Source organism: Aptenodytes forsteri, unplaced genomic scaffold (genome assembly GCF_000699145.1).
Source record: "Aptenodytes forsteri isolate BGI_AS27 unplaced genomic scaffold, ASM69914v1 Scaffold146, whole genome shotgun sequence".
NCBI lineage: Eukaryota > Metazoa > Chordata > Aves > Sphenisciformes > Spheniscidae > Aptenodytes > Aptenodytes forsteri.
This window is the reverse complement of record NW_008795128.1, coordinates 6,686,401-6,705,706: the sequence shown is the minus strand read 5'-3', so window position 1 is coordinate 6,705,706 and position 19,306 is coordinate 6,686,401. Positions and strand designations below refer to the sequence as shown.

Below are 19,306 nucleotides of genomic sequence, written 5' to 3'. Positions count from 1 at the left end.
ACAGCATTTCCCTCTCCCTTACTAAGTACTTACCATGACAGCACATATGCGATAGCTACTTCACTGTTCTTGGCAGGTGCCGTCTCTTTCTAACTAAGTAACCTTCTCAAAAAAACCCCACCTTGAAATATTTGTTTCAAAGCCACATGGTTCAGTTTACTAAGCAGTAGTTGCTTTTTGACCCAGAGTTGTGATATCAAACACAGCAGTCTCTGTTGTTAACACCATCTCACTGTGATGCTCAAAAGGCGAAGATTCAGCTGTGTGTGACAGAGAAATAGTTTTAGTTCTCTATCTCTGCAATCTCTTACCGTCTTGGTGGCTAGTTGCTAGTATTTTTTCACCTACAAAATATTCTGGCATTTTGTTGTGACCATTGGTAGCAAATCCATAAAGCCCTCTTCAGACACAGAAGGTGGTGACCATGCAGTGTCAATTTTAATCACTTTACTTGGTTTTAATAACTTGAATTAAATGGTGTTCTACCTTTTAAGAGTTTTGTTTCCCAGGTGCTTTTTTGTCATGAACTGTTGTGAAATATATGTATCTTATGAAGGGTATTTGTTTTTTCAAACTTGTGTTGGATAACAGATGTATGGATGGGTGGCCTTTTAGGTCTTTGATGGCATCTATTCTTACCAATTAAATCCAACTTACGAATTTGTTTTGAAGGACCATCGCCATTTCCTCTCACAATCAACTGTGTTCTGTCTTAGATCACATGCGTGTGCTGCAGTTTTCTCTCCAAAATGCAATTTTGCCTCAGCATCATCTGGAGCTTGTTCAACGTAGTGAATTGAAACATTACTTAAACAGATAGCATGTGAGGGTGATTGTAGGATGTATGGTAATTGCACACACAGAATCACACTGGAGAAATGGAGTAAGACACCAATATTCTGTTCACTGCATCACAGTTGTTAAACAACCATAAAATGTAAAATACAGTTGCTAGGTATGCTAGTACAAATTAAGGTGATGAGATTGCCACAGTCTAACTAGTTATTTGACAAGTACATTGAAGTGCAGTGGCTGAGGGGAAAAATCTAATTTATACACACATAGCACAAAAACATAACAGCTCTCAACACCAGTGCAGTTGCCAAAGAATGGAAGAAGAACTGCCCATCCTGGGAATGCACTAAATGATACGTGCACACATCTGATAAAGGACCTGATGAGCAATCTATTAACAAAAAGCAGCACTCCTCTTCAAGCTGTACAGGAGAACGGTTTGTAACACAGGAAAAAAGTGTGTGTCATTCCCAACAAGCAAAAGTCTTGTGCACCAAAGCATGGATGTTGATCAACCATCATTGCATACCTGAAGTGGATATATAGCAGAATAAATATCTTGCATTTCTTCCTCTTCAGCTAATGAGGCATTTCATAAGTAAATCCTCTGCCCTTTTGGACGGATGTTATGAAAAAATATTAACTATTTGGATTAAAAAAAAAAAAAGGAAAAGCCCAGATGTTTTGAGGAGAAGGGAATCTACTCAAACACACTAAAGGCCAAGAAAGGTCCAGCAGAGAGACATGTAGCTTCTGCTTCTAGTGTGAATTCTTCCTCAGAGGTGAGTTACTGGAGAAAGACAGGTGGTCTTTTCTAGAACTGGAGCTGGTTAAGAAGTTGGTTTATGCTGTCTTTTTGTCATAGTCCCACAGAAGCATTTTGAAAGAAAGGCAGGTGCTGGCAGCTGGGAGTTTGTCAAAGGCCAGCCAGGATGAGACTTACAGGAGTCCCTCACCTTATTGTGTAGCCTGGCCTAAAAGAAGTAAGCAAGAGCTATAGAAGAGTCTTTTCTCTCCACAAATTTCCCAACAAGGTACATAGACAATTTCAACCTCATCTTCTAAAATCCTGTCCACTGTTTTATCTGAGAAGCCACTGATGAGCTCAAAATAAGGTACCCAAACTGTCAGAATGGGCATCATGACTGAATCCTTAATGCCTGACAAGGAGGGTATCATCACATTTGTCAGAGTCCTCCTGTTATTGCAAAGATCTGGGTATTGCATCAGCTTCTCAAAGTCTGTGGGCTCCCTGAGGTACTCACTTTTCAGCTGTTGGCCCTTGTTGGGGATTTTTTTGTCAGGATAGATACTCTGCTTGAATTTGCCTGTGGACTTTTTGATAGTAAATGGTGAGCACCTGCTCCTTCCTGGTTTTACCAGCCTCAGACTGGTCAGAAAACACATATTCCTGAGACAAGGAAACAGTTCTCTGAGGATCCCTCCTACAGCTGGCTCCACCTTCTGTATGTCCCTTGTCAGAATTTGTGATTGCACCCTAAAGTCTCAGATAATCTGAACCAAACCGGAAATAGTAGTTTCTCAAACACTGGCACGGTGTTTTGGGTTAGTGGGTTCTCCATTTGCTATACGTTCACACTAGATGTCCTGTTCCAGGTGCCTGTGCTGGGACTACTACTAGGTCCTCTTCTAGCAGAGGCACTGTCTGGGTTGGGCTTCCTCCAGCTCCATGCTCTGCAGCACTTACTGTGGAGGAAACTCCTGCAGAGCGTACCCCTTGGGTAGGAGAGGTGATAGAGGCCTGGAGATTGGTCCTCCCTTTTTCTTTCCTTGAGTTATTCAAGAAGTAGTTGTTTCTCAGCTGTTTTGGGGTGAGCCAGTCATTCTCTACTTCCTTCTTTACCTCAACTGGACACTCCTCAGTGTTGTTTAGTTAGAGCTGTGTTTTGTTGAGGTTGGATTTTTTTGGTTTTGTTTTTTTACCTGTGGGCAGACCTCATCTTCCATAGTCTTGCTGTTACCATAGCCCTTCATCCCCAAGTCAGACTCTCCCAGGGGAACGGCTCAGGAAACATCAGTTCAGCTGCTGCAGAAGCTAACAAAGCAGTCCAGGTTTAGCCACTTTCAGATCAGTTTTCTCAGTTTTGGGATAAATAGCCAGGGCTGCTTGTCTGATTGAGGGTCTTTTTTGCTGGACGCTGTTAGTAGGAATGTTGTCTTGTGTCATTTCACACCTCTTTAATCAGAAGGGTATTGAGGGTAGATTTCTAGTCCTAAAATGGTTGATGACTAAAGTAATTTTCATTCAGTGAAAAGTTGTAAGGCCAGAATTGGCTGTCTTTATTATCTGTTTTCCTGATGTGTGTGTGTGTAGAAGGGGAAGACAGGTTGTGGGTAGTGTGAGTGTATAGTATCACCTCCTGCAGTTCTCAGGTGGTCATTTCATATCAGACATCTGGGCATGTTAGTAGCTGGACCTGTGCAAGGACTATTCACCTGCATATCTGCTGCTGCACAGTTTTCTGCCAGAAAATGGAAAAGTTGGGTGTCATTTTTATATCATAATTTGATGACACTGCATCGTGTTTAAAACATCTAGATGTTTGCATTTAAGATGAATGCCTTAATTTGGAGGAGAACTTGTTCTTTTTGTCTGGGTTTACTCAGGAGTTTTGTGTTTGTGGAAGGGTTCTGAAAACAGGAAAACGTATATCCGCCTGACAAGTATACAAATGAAATGGGGGAAACATCTACCAGCAAGCAACTCAACCCTTTCTACCTCCAAGAAAAGGAAAATAAATAAAATTTTATTGAAATAGAAGGTCTTTTAAAGTTATTTCGTCCACAATACTTTTGGTTGTTGACTGGGGTGCTATAGAGCTCTGGTTTCTTCCAGCCTACATATAGCTATTATCTTCTCTGATTTGTGCATTGCTTAGGCTGCCAGGTCATAGGTATCCATGCATAAGTGCTGTGCATTATCACTCCCTTGTCTTGAATTGCTAATAACTCTTGGCACCTTGGTGTGTACAGCCTTCCCCCAACACACCCCTCTGGTGTTTAGCTATTAAATAAACTCATCAAATTCCCTCCCCTTCTCTCTTCGTACTTTGCCTTTCAGGCAATGAGGAAGGTGGGGCATGCATAAGCCACTTGCTCCTCAGCAGATGCCTCCTTAAAGTTTGCAGAGGTACTTCGTGAATCACTGCCAGCTGCTGCCTCTAACAGTGAAGTGACACCTGTATCTGACTTGTATGCAGCTGGGAGCACGATGGGATCATACTGGAGTGCTCGTGAGGTAAGAGTGCGAGAATTCAGACCATAATTCATTAGAAGCTGAAGATGACCTGAGGTGGGTTTGTGATTGGGATTCTGGTGCCTAGAAGAGGACTTGGGAGCTGTTAGTCCGAATTCATGTATGTATTTACTTATTTATGTCAGGACGACTGATAGCTTTGCTGATACTGGCTGCCCTGTGGAGGCACTTTTGGTAGTGGAGGGAAGTTCAGCCACAGTGGGTGATCCACATGGAGGCTGGGAAGCAGCCTGAGGTGCCTCACAGGAGCTTGCTGTGGATTTGGGCTGAATCTGTGGTTTGATGCAAGCATTATATAAGTTGAGCTCTTCCACAGCGCGGCATCTGCCAGCTATGAGTACAGTCATACGCTGTGCCCAGGTAGCTGTGCTAGCAGCCACCTGGTAGTGGTGTACACAGGGAGGTCACTGACTAAAAACAGTGATTAATCATGGACACAAAGATGGTCCTAGTTTGATATTTGTGCATGACTGACACCCAAGAAAATCTTGATCTGCCTTTGTCCACAATCTCTGAGACTATTTTTTTTATTATTACTTTTTTGGTGGAACATAAGTGGGAGGAAAATCCCTAAAACTGCCTGTTGGGCTCCAGGGAGTCAACATACTCTGCCCTCTTCTCAGCTCTGAAATTAACCTGCTGTTTGACTACGAGCAAGTTATTTAATCATTCTGTGCCCCTCTTTCCCTGTTGTAAAATGGAGATTATAGAGCTTCTCTCCATAACATGGATGTGTGTTAGCATAAGTGTGCATTGATGCTTGGAGACCTCAAATGTGGGATCCCCATGGCTTAACAAATAAAAAGAGTGAATGTCTAACCAAACTGGTTAAAGAAACACTAAGGATCTGAAGGTTCATCCTTTTGAAAGGAAGGGAGAGTGATGAACAGAGTCTGGCAATGGTCTTTGTGTGGAAAGTACATATACAAAGCAAGGAACAGGACTGTCCTCTCTGCTCTTCCCCTTGCCCTTAACCACTGAAACAGCCTTTTGAGAAAGAGTAAAAGTAGAGGCTTCTTGGTGATGGGGAGGCAGGAGAATTATTCCATCCGGAACCTGAATCAAGACAGAAGACATTAAAACACGCCCTTCTGTTTTGGAGTGAGACATAAAATACGGACCAAGGTCGGTTTATCATAATTCAAGAGAGAGAGGGAGTTTGTAACCAACTTCTCAGCCGGATCAATTCCTAACTGGAAAAAGAAGAGGAGTGACATAATCCCCCTAAAGGGATTTAATGGAGTCATTTTGCTAGCAGAGAGTGGGAGAGGGATTAGGTAACGACTTTCAGTCATAGCTAAAGTTTCAGGTACTAAAATCTGCAAGAATTAATAATTTGTTTGGCTTGTGTCTAGTTATTTGTCTTTCCTTCCGTGCTTGATGTTTCAGCTAATGATCCTTTTTGCAAATATCCAGCATGTGGTTTGGGTGGGGAAGTTTCAGTAACATCTCTTCTTAAGCTGTTTTCTTTCGTGTAGGTTCTGCTGCATTTGTGCTGGTGGTGCCTCTCTCACTGAACAGTTTCATTTTCCTCTGGGGTCATGATGCTTTTGAACATAGCGAAGACATTGAAATCTACAGCATTGTGATTATACGTTTTACCATGGATTGTTTCTGTTTCTGTTTCCTAGCAGTTCTTTGTATGCCCTCATTCTCCTCTTCCTGACCGCAATAGCTGAACACCTCACAACCTTTCATGTATTTGCTCTTCATGATTTATGGGAAAAGTTCCTGATAAAGATTTTAAATGGAAAGATGGAATTTTTACTAAATAAAATTATCTGAGAAAATATCTGCTTTCTGTGTGAAATTTCAACTGTTCAAGAGAATTAAACTTATTTTATCTTTGTCTACAGACGTTTAATGGAAGTGCTTCCCATGCACACTTGCTCTTTGCTAGCTGATTTTTCCAGCTTAATTGTTGATAAAGATTTCTTTTAAATTAAAATGTCCTGTCAATTTATTTATGCAAGCATTAATTTTATTTAAAACCATTTTACTATGTCATCCATTTTACTGTTATTTCTTCCATCAATGACATATATACACAGAGGAATATTTCCTGCTTCTACTTTTAACTCTACATAGACATGGTTTTATATTCCAAAGCAGTGCAAGTAGTTCATCTTCCAATGTTGCTGCACAGCTTTGAAAATTGCAACACACTTATGGGAGGGCATGTTTTTATGAAGCATAAACAATTTAATAGTCATGCAGGTAACAACTTTGTCATTTTTCTGCAGAGTGAAGAATGCCCTTGCTGCTCACTCTCTGTGAAAATCATAAGAATGAGAAATCTGAGAAAGGCAGATCTGTGTGAGTATCAGTCTTTCCTTGCGGTTCCCAGTAGTTCAGTTCTGAAAGCAGAGAATATAAGCAAGCACTGTAACTTGTATCTGTGTATGAAGTGTCATCATGGTTTCAAATATTGATGCATATTTGAATTTGGACTGTTCTTAGGATAGTTTTGTATAAACAATATCTTTCAGTTTATAGAATGTTACTATTAGTGGAAATATCAAAGGTATACTGTGGTGTGCTGTAAAGTATCTTAACTGCTAACAAGCTTCAGAGCCAGTTTTGCTGAACAAATTCAGCTGTTAATTCTCAGTTGCAGTTTTTGATGCACTGAGATGCAGGCTGCACCTCTACTTCTTGACAAAAATGCCAGCACTGATGTCAAGTGGCTGCCAGAGCCTGTGGGGTAACACGGGAGCTTTGGTATCATCTTCTGTACCTGTCTGTTTTTTGCAGACGGCAGAAATACATACAGGTACCTCTGAATTTCTATTTGCTTTAAAAAAAAAAAAGAGGAGCATTATTTATCTTGTTGTCAAACAAATTTTTTCTGTCAAATGTTTACTGAAATGTATTTGAAATACCAGACTTTCAAGGCAAAACCACTACCATTGAAATGTTTCTGGGGACTTGGTGGAATGGGTGGAAGTGGAAGTGAAGAGAGAAGTATCTCAGCAGTTACTCAGGTAGGAGAAAGTGAGCTGAAGGTCAATTCAAATATCTGCCTCAGAGACAAAGAACAAGGCAGGAATGCAATGGAAAGGAAGTGACTATGAACCTTTGCATATTAGGTAAGACCAGTGAACTCAGCAAGAGTATTTGCTTCCATGGAGACTACTATTCAATTCTTGCTTTTCTACTGTTGAGCTTAGCACAGGAATATTGCCTTTTCTTGAAAACAGCACATCTTCAGAGAAGAATGAAAGGACGGTTCAGTTCCCTCTCTGTCTTTTTAATCTCAGCTGAGCTGTTTTCTGGCATAAATGATACCAGCCCAAGGGAATGCCTAAGTTGTCCTGACAGCCAATAGCATCACGATAATGACCTACAGAGTTGATAACTAAATATTTGCCTCTGGCCTTAAAATCAGGGATGGTTATTTCTTTCTCAGCATTTTACTAAGACTGGAAGTGAAAGCCTTTACATTCTTAAGGACCAAAGAACTTCCAGAAATCCATAGCTATTTATCTTAGCTCTTTATCTTCTGTTAGTCTTTATCCTGTATCTTCATTTTGAGCAGATGTTTGACTGCCTGAATGCAGGTATGAAGCTATGTCACTGGAGATGTGCTTCCAAAGCCAGATGTGGAGGAAGGTCTTCGGCAAGAGCCAGAAGAAGCAGTGCTAGGTGCCAGGGTCTGACAGGAGCAGCCTCGTCCGTTCCCCATCCCAGTTGCCTTTATTGAGCAACAGAGCACCACATTTTATTTTCCCTCTGAGAATCAGGAGCAAGTTACCCGTGGCACAGCAGAGAGCCAGTGAGATTTTATCTGCACCATACCTGAATGCTCTCTCAGAGCACTTAATTTTGTTAGTGGAGCCATGCCAGCTGGTGTGATACACACCACAAGAAATGAGACTGTGTTAAAAAGCATTAAATTGTATTAGAAAACCAGTGTGAGAGTGTAGTAGGAACCTTTTTGTGGCGGCCTTTCTATTCTGGACAAAAATGTTGTGCAGAGAGGTTTTAACACCTAAACAATGAGAGAAGTCCTCAGAGGAAGAGATCCAAAGGCACCCGTTAAAAAAGTCTGTCATGGAAGAGAGAGGCATTGGCATGTACAGCAAAGTTCACTTTGTAGTCTATATCAAGTTCAGAGTGGTTTAGGCTGAAGTGCACTTATGGGCAGTGAGACAAGTGGAGACTTTGAAAGCAAATTGGGGAATCCTAACCTATGCATTTCGTTGCACATGAATAGAGTCACTTGAATGTAGCAACAATGATTGAAGAAGAAAGTAAAGATAACTAGTTAGGCCTACATATCTGTATTTCTGTAGATATTTACTTTCCCAGGATTAGTCTTTGCTCAAAAGTGATTTTTTTTTTTTAAATATTTTCGTGGGAATGTATTTGTCATGTAATTAATGTATTTCTTAAAATATTTGTAAATATTTGAAATATATTTGGCTCGAAATATATTTTAGGAAAAGATCATATTTCCCACTCACATTTATTTGTTTTAATCACTACTTCTGTACAATTTAAAGTTGTTAAGAGAGACAGATGATGACAGAGAGTTGAAAGATGGCACAGACATAATTCAAACTGCAAAGAGACATCGGTGCTTTGTTGGAGTCAGAGTCTGATTAGACCAAGCTGTGGTTTTTGGAAGACTGCCTGTCAAAGATGAGTATGCTTTGCTTTTCTTCAGCTGTGGCACAGCACAGCTAAAGTGCCCTCCTTGTGCAGAGGGACTGTTACCCACAACCCACAGTGTCCATGCCTCCTTAGATCTTGCACGTCATATAATATAGGACTTGTTTTTTTATTATAGGATTGCTGTGGCAATCATCTATAATCATGATCTCCTGACCTTTACCCTTTGTGTCAGACAAGAGGTTGTATTTGTACATGGTGTGAGCATAATAACAAGAATTAGGCTACTAATGTGTGTTGAAATCTGATAGGAATAAGGCTTATCCATGAATCAGGAGGATTTGCTCCTACATTATGCAGGTTATCAGGCATCTACAATCCAAGTAGTACATATCATTCCCAAGACAGAGCTGTTGCAATTTCTGGGCATGTTTGAGTTTGGCTGAATTTTCCCTGTCAAAAGTTGTAAGAATAGTGATATCAGACCAGTCCAAAGTTTCATCTGCATTGACAGTATGTCCCCAGAACTGGCCTATAATAAATGCTTTTGGGCAGGACAAACACTGAAGCATGCTTTTCCCTGCCCCACTCTTCCAAGAGATCTATGGTTCGTGAGGTCTGTGGCTCAGAGATCTGGCTCCTGAGTCAAAAGTAGTGTTTGCATTTAATTGCCATACCCAAAATGCTTGGCACTTGGAGGCCACTAAGGGATTTTACTTTGATATCTTTCAGCTCACTTTGCACTGGACAGGAACCCAGATGCTCATTCTCAGTGTCATAGGAAAACACCAGGCCCAGTTGCAGGATGTTATTCTTTGGGGAGGTCTATATATTTATATTGCTAATTAAATAGTTACGGACATTTCTTTTTTCTCTTCTTTGCCTTGCACGGGCAGCAGAAATGCCTACTTGAGAAAAGCTGGTCCTTTTCAGGCTGGCCTGAAAAGGCCTTTTCTGCATATTAGGGTTAGGGTTAGCTCTTACACAAAGACAACTGCCCCCTTGTATTTATTCCAAAACCAGCAGAAAACTTATCACTAACAGCTGCATGACTGCAGCTGTCTCTTGCTTTAAAACTGTGAAAGCTTTGTGGCTGTCACAAACCTTCATAAATGCATCCACGAGTTCTGCAAAATCTGGATTGCGCTATTTCTCTGCAACTGTATAGGATGGTATGTGGAGATTTCGGAGAGAAGTGTTTAATTGCCCATAGTCTGAACAGTGATCATCCAACTGGGCTAGCTTGAGGCACTGACAAAATAGGGAGCCATTGGCAGCATCAGGAGCAAGAGTCACAAGCTGAGGTGCCTGGGCTCTCCACGTTCCTGTACCCCCATTGCAGTGCACAGGGACACAAGTATGACTGTACTGGATCAGACCAAAGGTCTCTCCTGCCCTGTGTTTGAGAGTGGCCAAAGGCAGGTGCCTGGGGAGGAGTATGAGAGTAGAGTGAAAGCATATAGTGTGCTCTGCGCGATGTGGTCTCCCAGCCTTTGATCACTTCAGAGTCGGTAACTTCCCAGGCCAAATACAGTTTTTCTATGAATGCAGCAACACCTCCAGTCTACTCTTGAACCTACGTAAACTCTATGCATCAACAACAGTCTTTGTCCAGCCTCTGGTTTCCATGTCACAAAAACCTCTGCTGCAATCTCAATGCCTCATCCTAGTAGTGGCAAAAATCAGTTTTGCCTTCACTGCTGAAAGGCCTTGAATTTGTTCTGCCATCCAGTGACTTCCCATGATCTTCCCTTACTTTCCCTGTCAGCTGACATAGTGGAGATTGACTTTCAGCAGGCTTCCCACATGTGGGAAGGGATTGGTTGTTGAAAAACTTTTGTTTTCCAAGGGCTGGTCCACCAGCCAAGATCACTGGAAGAGGGCATAGCTTTCATCTTCAAGTCCCCCCACCCATTTCTTCATAGAAGCCTTTGAAAGCCCCTTGAAGCCACCTTTATGGAGGGACCTGCATTTCTACCATTTAACCATGGGAGAGTTTCTTTCTGGAGAGACTTCTCTGCTGGCCACGTACCACTGCATTTCACCCCCGTGTGTCGATTATAACAAGAACTAGACCCACGCTGTGTAAATTCCCCAGAGTAGATCCTGTTTTCAGCGTGGCTGCCCAGACCTGCCTCGCTGTGCATGGTCCTGTTGGAGCACGCCCGGCGCTCGCTGTTCCCAGAGGCTGCCACTGCAGTTACAGGAGAGCATGGGCTGCCTCACACAGCTGGCAAATCTGGTTTAGCATGGCCCTTTTCACGGTGGCAGAGTTCACTGGTTTTCCAGGAGGGAAAATAAATATCTTCCACGCTGCAAACTGGCACCTATGGGAGGGAAATCTGTTTGTTTCATGGGCTACAGGTGAAATATAAAGTAACATCTTTAACATACATGTATTTCACAGAAATATTCCCTTTAGGAGACAAAAAAAAAGTCTTTAAAAATATTGGCTTGTCCTGCTTTGTATTTAGCAAAGTCCAAGGCTCCAGAAAGCTTCTCCTGGAATGGCCTACAGCTACATTTTTTTTTTAATGAGACAAGCTAATCTCAATCAGTATTCTCATTTGGTAAAGCCTTAGGCTTGTCTCTAAGTTTCACTAGAGTGTTATATCTGGGTCTTGTTAAATCTGGGCCTTGCTGCTGTGTAATTTCATAGCAAACTCCCAATATTACACTGGCCGTTGATTTTAAAAGTTGGAAAGTGGTATTACTAACTTTTTTCCTTATATCACCTAAATCCTGTGTAACACCATCATAATAACGAATTCCCTTTCATTGCCATGTTCTCCAAAGGAAACTATTGCGTGCAGAAAGGACTGATTGAAGACATGCACGCAACATGCTGTGTATATTTCTTCTTACCTTTATCTCTGACTGTAGCACTGCTGTGAGGGGGCAGCAGCAGTCTTCATGAAAGAGGGCAGGCAGGCAGCATGGGTAGTACCAGCAGGCAGCTGCCTGGGCTGGCCAGTGCTAATGGCACGTTTACTTTAGAGTAAGATTGCTTCCCTGTTAAAATGAATGTGGTTAATGACTTTTGCTGTGGTTGAGAGACATCCTGGGACATGGTTGTTTGAAAAAGAGCACTGGTGTCTTTGCAGGGCATCTCATCTGAGTTCCTGATGCCGCTGGCTGCTTAGGCAGGCTGCGTTTGCATTAGTGGAGAGAAATCCTAAAAGCAGCCCAGGACAAACACTTGACAGTAGGAATCTGAACAAAGACAGAGAAGTAGTTTTGTGAATAGCTGCCAACTTGCAACAAGGCCTGTAAACAAGGGTTTCCTAACTGGTTAAGAAACTGAAACAAACAGGTATAAAAGCAACTGTTAATCACGAGAAGCTCCTCCCTGTGATGTCATATCCTGAAGCGGTGCTTTTCTTACTGTAATTGTAAGGTGATTAGATCAACATCAAGATCTAATTGCATAACTACTAAGGTACCTGTCAAAATGGAGCCCTGGTCCTGACTGACTTTTGTAACAACAAAGTCATAACCACAGTTAATAATATGAATAACAAATTAATGGATAATCTCAATGAATATGATGTGAACCAACTTCACAGTTGCAGTTGTTAACAACCTCTGCTCCTTTCCATTCAATCTTCTGTTTGATTTTATCCACCCATGTTACCCAACTCTGCTCCCACTCTTCCTCAGTTCATTACTACCATCTAAACACATGCAAAAACATAGTTTCCCTCAGATCACCCATTTTGTGTTCTCTAGTCTAAGAGATTATTTCCAGGTTTTTTCCTTTCTCAAGTCTTTAATGTATTGTTGGCAGAAACGCCAAGACGGAGTGTATTGTATAGAATGCAGTGTGTATTGCATGGTATACAACTGTATTGTATTGTATACATGGTAAGAAGTGTGGAGACGAAAAGCCTGCCCTGTGCTTTCATAGCAGCATAGGCTGCCACTAAAAAGGACAATGCTATGTATAATCAAGGAGCTCATTAATATGTTACTTGTTTAGAGATCTTGGTCAGGGCACCTCCTTACACATGTGGAAATAATCGCATCTCTACTGCTAGGTATCAATGGATTGTATGTAGGTACACATGCATCTTCTTGCAGCCGTGCAAGCAACAGAAAGCTGTTCTGGTGGTTAAAGGTATTGTGTGCGATGTTCCCCCATGACTTCCTCCAGACTCTTGGTGTAACCTTGGAGAAGATGAGTTTCCTCAAAGCCTTAGTTCCTCATCTTTAAACCAAGGGCTGCAGCAAGGGCATTAGGAGCCTCACAGGGGCATTAGGAGGATGAACTGATTACTGCCTGAAGGACTGGTGAAAGGAGTCAATGACCTTAGATAAATGTTAGGCTCATCTCTGTTTCAAAGGCAAAGGTGAGAGCAGCTACTGTGCTCTAATACTGTACCAGCACAGGTGGTATTGCAGCTGTTGTCCTTCACTGAACAGGGGTGATCTTTAAAGCCTTTTGTGATGGTACTACATGTTCCTAGTAGACTTAATTATCCTCTTGTTTAGAGGAGTCTTCTAGTTAACAAGTGGTTGAAACAGGTTTTAAAATGTTTTATAATGTTTTAAAATGTCAAAACCTGTTTTAAAACAGGTTTGAAAAGGGTGGAGGCAATGGAAACGAACCAGGGAGAAGCTTGGGTGGAGAAGAGAGGCTGGAATTAATAGGTGACAATGGCAGCAATGTAGAACCGCACAGTGATTTGAGAGGACACAGGTCCATGAAGTGATTCATGACCCTTTACTCCTCCTCTGCCATTTGGCTTGCAGGGTCAAAAGGCAGTGGCAGACTCTGCTCAGGATGTGACTTTCTAGTTTGCACTCAGAAAGTTCCAGCAGATCTGGATGGATGTTTCTGCAAGAGCTAAGACACATTTCATGAAGTGCTGTGCTAAATAAGTAACACAGGACAAGACTAGCATGCAGTTTCTTTCAAACGTATGTAAGCAACTTCAGCAGTTGTCAACAGATAGGCTTCCTATATTTACAAATTTCTTTGGGCTGAGCTGTGCAACACCTTCTCACCACTTATGAAACTAAGCTAAGCATTGCCTTTTCACATGCTTACAGTCTCCCAAATCTTCTTAAAAGTTATTGTACCTTGGCATTTTTTATCATCCTTGATAAGTATCATATTTTACTCCATATCCTGCTTACTTTTGCACAATGATATATTGGGTTTAAGACCAAAGAATACTTTGCTTGACACTGAAGAGTAACCACAAATTGAATATCAGCAGACCTGCGTTTACAGTACTATTAGTTTTTATGTGGGACATTCAAAGAAGTTCATAAAGAATATGAAGATTGATACAGACATTTACTTATTGCAGGACTTGCTTCAGAATTTTTGAGGTATTCCTTTGATGAGGAGAAGAAGGTACAACTTCCCATCTTCGGTATTTTACTGTGAAAAATACATTTAAGTACATTTTTGTTCATTGGTGCCCAATAGATTTTTCTTATATACTGTTAAAAACCTGCAGAATCTGTTCTAGTTCTGTCTTGGTTGTTCCGGTTTCATCGAGACAGCAGTATCTGCAGTTCATCCAGTTATGCATTAAGCAGTGTGACTGATATCTGTAATCAGTGATTCATTCTATCCTGTACCCTCTGAGCAGAGACCTGTTTTGTTTTATGCATCTGTGCTCTCTTAGTGCTCTTTCACACGCGTCTAGATGAGATGAAGTGTGCTGCTGAGGTGAGCAGTACGGTAAAAGCACAATGTGATAAGGCCTGTGGTATGTCTTAGTCCCCATGGAGGTTTATTCTGAAGACTAAGAGCAGTGCCAGGGAAAGCCTTGCCCACAGGTGAGATTCACAGAGCTTGAGGACCTTTATCAGCAATGGTGTCCAGAGAGGAGCTTCAGGCAACCTTTCTGCTGAACTGAGGACATTGATTACCTTGTAGATAAGGACCAAGAACCCAGAAGTGATTTGCTATTATGTGGGAGGCCAAGTAGAGAGGCTAGATTTAACATGGCTGTGATAGTCTGCATGGCTGAAAAGACACGTGAGAATTTCCACGTGAGACTATGGCTTCTCTCCCAGGCACTGTGTATGACTGTATCTTCAGCAGGAGCGAATAAAGTAGTGCTGCAGTAGTAGCCAGTGAAGGTTAACAGAGATTCACTCACAAATATTGATGCTGATGCTTGCATCGTGTTCTGCTATTAAATTGGCAATCTCTTTGAATTGGCATTTGAATTGAATTTGGTATTCAATCTGGCAAAGGTATTCATCTTTTCCTATTTGTTCAGGACCAATCTTGACTACCCTTTTTTAAAGAGTTCCCTTTCAGTTCAAGAACGAAAACCAGACAAAAGGGGTCTTGGATATAAATGTTCCTTGTAAGTCAGATATATCTATTCTTAATGCTTTCCTTCATTCTTACTCATAGGAAAGTTGCTGTAGACTGCTAGATCAGTTGGGAGTCCTGGAGGACTCCAGCCAGAACACAAGCTCATTTAATTTCACTGTGAAAATAGGATTAATTGTAGTCTTGTGATAAAAGACAGTCTGGAGACTGTGTGTTTATCTGTGGCTTACTTTGATGCGAAAGAAACTGGTGGTGACATCTTTGTAGAAGAGACGTGTAAAATGTGAAGACTTGGCTGCCAAAAGCAAGGCGCATGTTGGAAATGCATCCAAATTGTAGTATTTATGTCAGGATGAACCATTGCTGCAATGTAAGCTTTTAATCCAGGCTGAATTAACTCTCTCCTTAACTTATAAACCAAAACAATCAAACTGTAATCGTCACCTGCGTGTTATGCCCTGTAGGTCTAAAATTTAGTTCACAAAATGGTGACTGACATTTACAGACTTTGGGCTGAATTCCCAGGCACAAGAAGACCCATTTACACTGTGGTGTAAACACTCTTGTTTCCAGTGAGTTGCTCTGATTTGTTACGGAATTTTTCTTACCAAAGTAACTCATCAGCATTGACGTCTTTACCTTCATACTGGCTGCTGCAAAACATCCTGTGAGGGAATGAGGTGATTTATTGCACCCTACTTTGGTTACTTAGTTATAATGATGTGCCTCATTATTTCCATGCTGTTTCTTTAGGCATAACTCTTCCATCCTCACCATAAAAAAACAAAGAACATCTACAGGTATCTATTTTTTTTTTATGTGTACAGAATCTACAGTAAACTCCTATGGATTATCTGTGCTACCTGCTTCCTGTGAGACTTTGGGATATTTTTAGCCTCACTCATCATATTTGCAAATATTTTCTGGTTTTGAAATACACCAAAGCCAGCAAAAGAGGAACACCTCATGCCAGTCAGCTGACATTGTCCTCACTATTATACTGAGCCACAACTTTTTGGTAGCTTCCCATTCAATACCAAATTTTACTTGAAAGAAAAGATATATAGGAGAGATGTCCCTGCTGTAAAGTTTATTTATTCAGTAGAAAAGTTTTGATTTCAAAACTCTGAGTCTCAATTGAAAAATTCAAATTAGAATTACTGCTGCAGTGCACTGTCAGTGCTGCAGCTTAGCCTCAGTCCCTGTACAAGATTACACCTCCCATGATGTATTGCTCCTGCTTTTTCAGAAAAATCCTGGAGGAGAATGTAAGAAAATGTACCATAACTACATGTTTTTATAAAGCATGTCAGAGGTATTTCTGAGTCAAAATAATGATGTTTAAGGCAAAAAAACCTATTAGTTTTAGCTGAATGTTAAAAACATGTTTGTTTCAATTCCCTTACTGAGTGAACAGCATTCTTGTGAACACTTTCTGAAGAAAGAAAATTTGTGAATGTTGGTTTGTTGGTTCAGCTGCTTCTGGTATTGATTTTGTTTCCACTCTCATCTTCTTTGAAATCCAAGGCACTTCTGTGTACTGCTTGCAGCCTGTTTCCATGATGTTTCCCTCTGATAATGGTTTCTTTAGATGCCCAGCAGTTCTAACTACCCACTGTGTCTGCATCAACAGCGGTGTTGTCTGGCCAAGACCTACTTTTCAGCTAGTTTATTTTTAAATGGAAATGAAATAACATTCTAAAAGATATTTTCTAGTGATAGATGTGAGATTGTACCACAAATCACTGCAAGAGGGTCTGAGGTGGAACGAAGGAAGTCTGCCCTCTTAATAATACCTCTTGGCCAAAAATATATGGCTTCCTACTGGCTGATACTCCCACTCTGGCTGAGTGGGAACAGTGAAATAGTGGCAATGCTTATGAAAAGTCTGAAAATGGGTGTACCTATGGAAATACATGATTTCTAGTTCCACTTTGCCAAAAGAGAGCATATGTAAGGGTCATCTAATGACTTCTGTGCCTCTGTTATCATGTACAAATCTTGCAAGAACAGCTACATGTACCCAAAATACCAGTTAGGTAATATAATTTATCCCCCATTGCTTCATGGAGGAGATGGGGTGGAGGGGAAAAGTTGTAGCACTGCTGTCTGTGGGCTTCTCTGCATTATATTGTGTTGCTTTTTGTATTTTTTCCTTTTGACAGTTATATTAAGATGGTACACAGAGGCTCTAGGTATGGATTTAGGCCTTGTTACTTGGACATTGTATGTGTTTGGAAAGGAAAGGTGGCAACTTTTCGAATGAACTTGCAGTCTTACTTCATATGTGTCAAAGAAGGATGTTTGCAGTTGTTTTGGAGGCAGCGCCCAGGTATCTGGGAATCAATCTCGGGCTGGTGTACAGTATAAGGATGTCCTATCACTTCCTCCCCTGACAGTCAAGGCTGGCAGGGAGACCGGTTAGTTGGTTTCCATGCAACATAATTGATATGACACGACTATCCTGTTTATTGTCTTCCAGCATAAACATGAGCATCACGTGGCAGCAATTCCATATGATACCTTGTAGGTTCACCTGGGCTGGTCCTCTTCTCCTGAAGCAGGATCAAGTTTACCTTGTCTGTCACTCTGATGCATATCTGGGTACCAATACCCTCTGAAATGAGTTACCTAGAAAATTTACAGAATCTCTCTCGCTATAGCTAACTCTCTTAGAGCTGGAGCAATTTTCCTAATATTTGTCCTTGTTCATTTCCCTCTGGCCATGCAGAGCCACTGATCATTGTCCTCTCTCTATCAATCATTTGGACATTACAGAACTGACTATTACCAAGTCCTTTGTCAGTCTTTGTTGTTGTTGTTGAATTAGCAAACTCAATTCTTTCAGCTTTTTCTCATATGCCAGGCTGTCTAAGTCAATCCTCTTCAATCTGGACATGTTTAATTTTAATTGCTGGTCACAGCTAAAAGCCTTTTATGGTGGAGGGAGGAAGAGAGCGGAAGAGAGCTGGAACATGGAAGACACTGAGCATCCACTTGTTCCTGTCCAGGACTGGGAGTGCGTGCAAAGAGATCTCATGATAAATCTCATCACCTGCACTTACGTTTAAAATTGTGTATTTGGGATTTGGTCCAAAGCTTGTCTAAATCTGTGTTGTATATATAAGTTACCAGATAAGTCCTGCAACACTATAGTTCTGCGGCATAATTTGTTATTCTTCATGCAGTGGCCTGGCTGCAATTGCTTGTTTTCAGATTCAAATACCTTTGTGTCTATCTGCATTCTTGTCTTGGGCTATGTCGAGACCGAGGCCTCACTGGTTACTAACTGAGCTGGTGTTACGTGTGGATCATCAGGTTGTGGGACTTCGTTTTTGCTCTTATTAATGGTGAACAGCCTTGCTAAAGACTGGACTAACTTCTCAAGTTGGCTATAGGTCTACTGTGTTCAGAGAGGGTGAAGGACTGAACAGAGATCCCAACAGCTCTATCTAGATACAAGATAATAAGTCACAAGTTTAGAGCTGGCTTCTTTGATACTCTGAAAATATCAAATGCCTGTCTTTTAAATCAGGATTCTTAGCTAGTATGTACAACAAAGAGAGATCCCAGACCATAAATGAAAAAACTCTCTATAACACACATGTATCAGTAGTCCGTAACTGACAGATACAATTGTTGAAGAAATAATTTCTCACTCTTACCTGCTTCTCTGGCACTGTCTGAGGAAGTGACTATGCAAAGTTAATATTCTCTTTTTCAATTATTAAAAATCAATGGAAGAATTGTAGAAAATATTGTGGGGGAGAGAGCTAAAGAAATTAGTCTATAACCTCCTTGACCAATAAATTGTTATCTAAAAGTACATTGCACATATTCTGCATTTTAAAATTGTAGTAATAAGTCTAAAAATATCCTAATATTACTTACAAGAATTATAGACATCTGAATTTGCAATGTTAAAGTAATTTCTTCCCTGCTATGGACAGTAAGCGGGAAACTATCAAATGCATGTTGAAAAACTGGAAGATCATAGAATCATAGAATCATAGAATCACTGAGGTTGGAAAAGACCTCTAAGATCATCGAGTCCAACCGTTGACCCAACACCACCACCCACTAAACCATGTCCCTAAGTGCCTCATCTACTTGTCTTTTAAATACCTCCAGGGATGGGGACTCCACCACTTCCCTGGGCAGCCTGTTCCAATGTTTAACCACTCTTTCAGTAAAGAAATTTTTCCTTACATCCAATCTAAACCTCCCCTGGCGCAACTTGAGGCCATTTCCTCTTGTCCTATCACTAGTTACTTGGGAGAAGAGACCGACACCCACCTCGCTACAACCTCCTTTCAGGT

The 19,306-nt window shown here is 41.1% G+C and overlaps 1 protein-coding gene across 1 annotated transcript in view; it reads left to right on the top strand.

The window, feature by feature from the left end:
* The first annotated feature begins 4,027 nt into the window (after window positions 1-4,027).
* Window positions 4,028-19,306, top strand: part of LOC103897514 (cytosolic phospholipase A2 epsilon-like) — a 40,861-nt gene continuing 25,582 nt past the window's right edge. Inside the window, exons 1-2 of the mRNA XM_019471601.1 lie at window positions 4,028-4,054; window positions 6,316-6,388. Of these exons, the coding sequence (XP_019327146.1) occupies window positions 4,028-4,054; window positions 6,316-6,388 (100 nt within the window). The remainder of the gene's footprint in view (window positions 4,055-6,315; window positions 6,389-19,306) is intronic.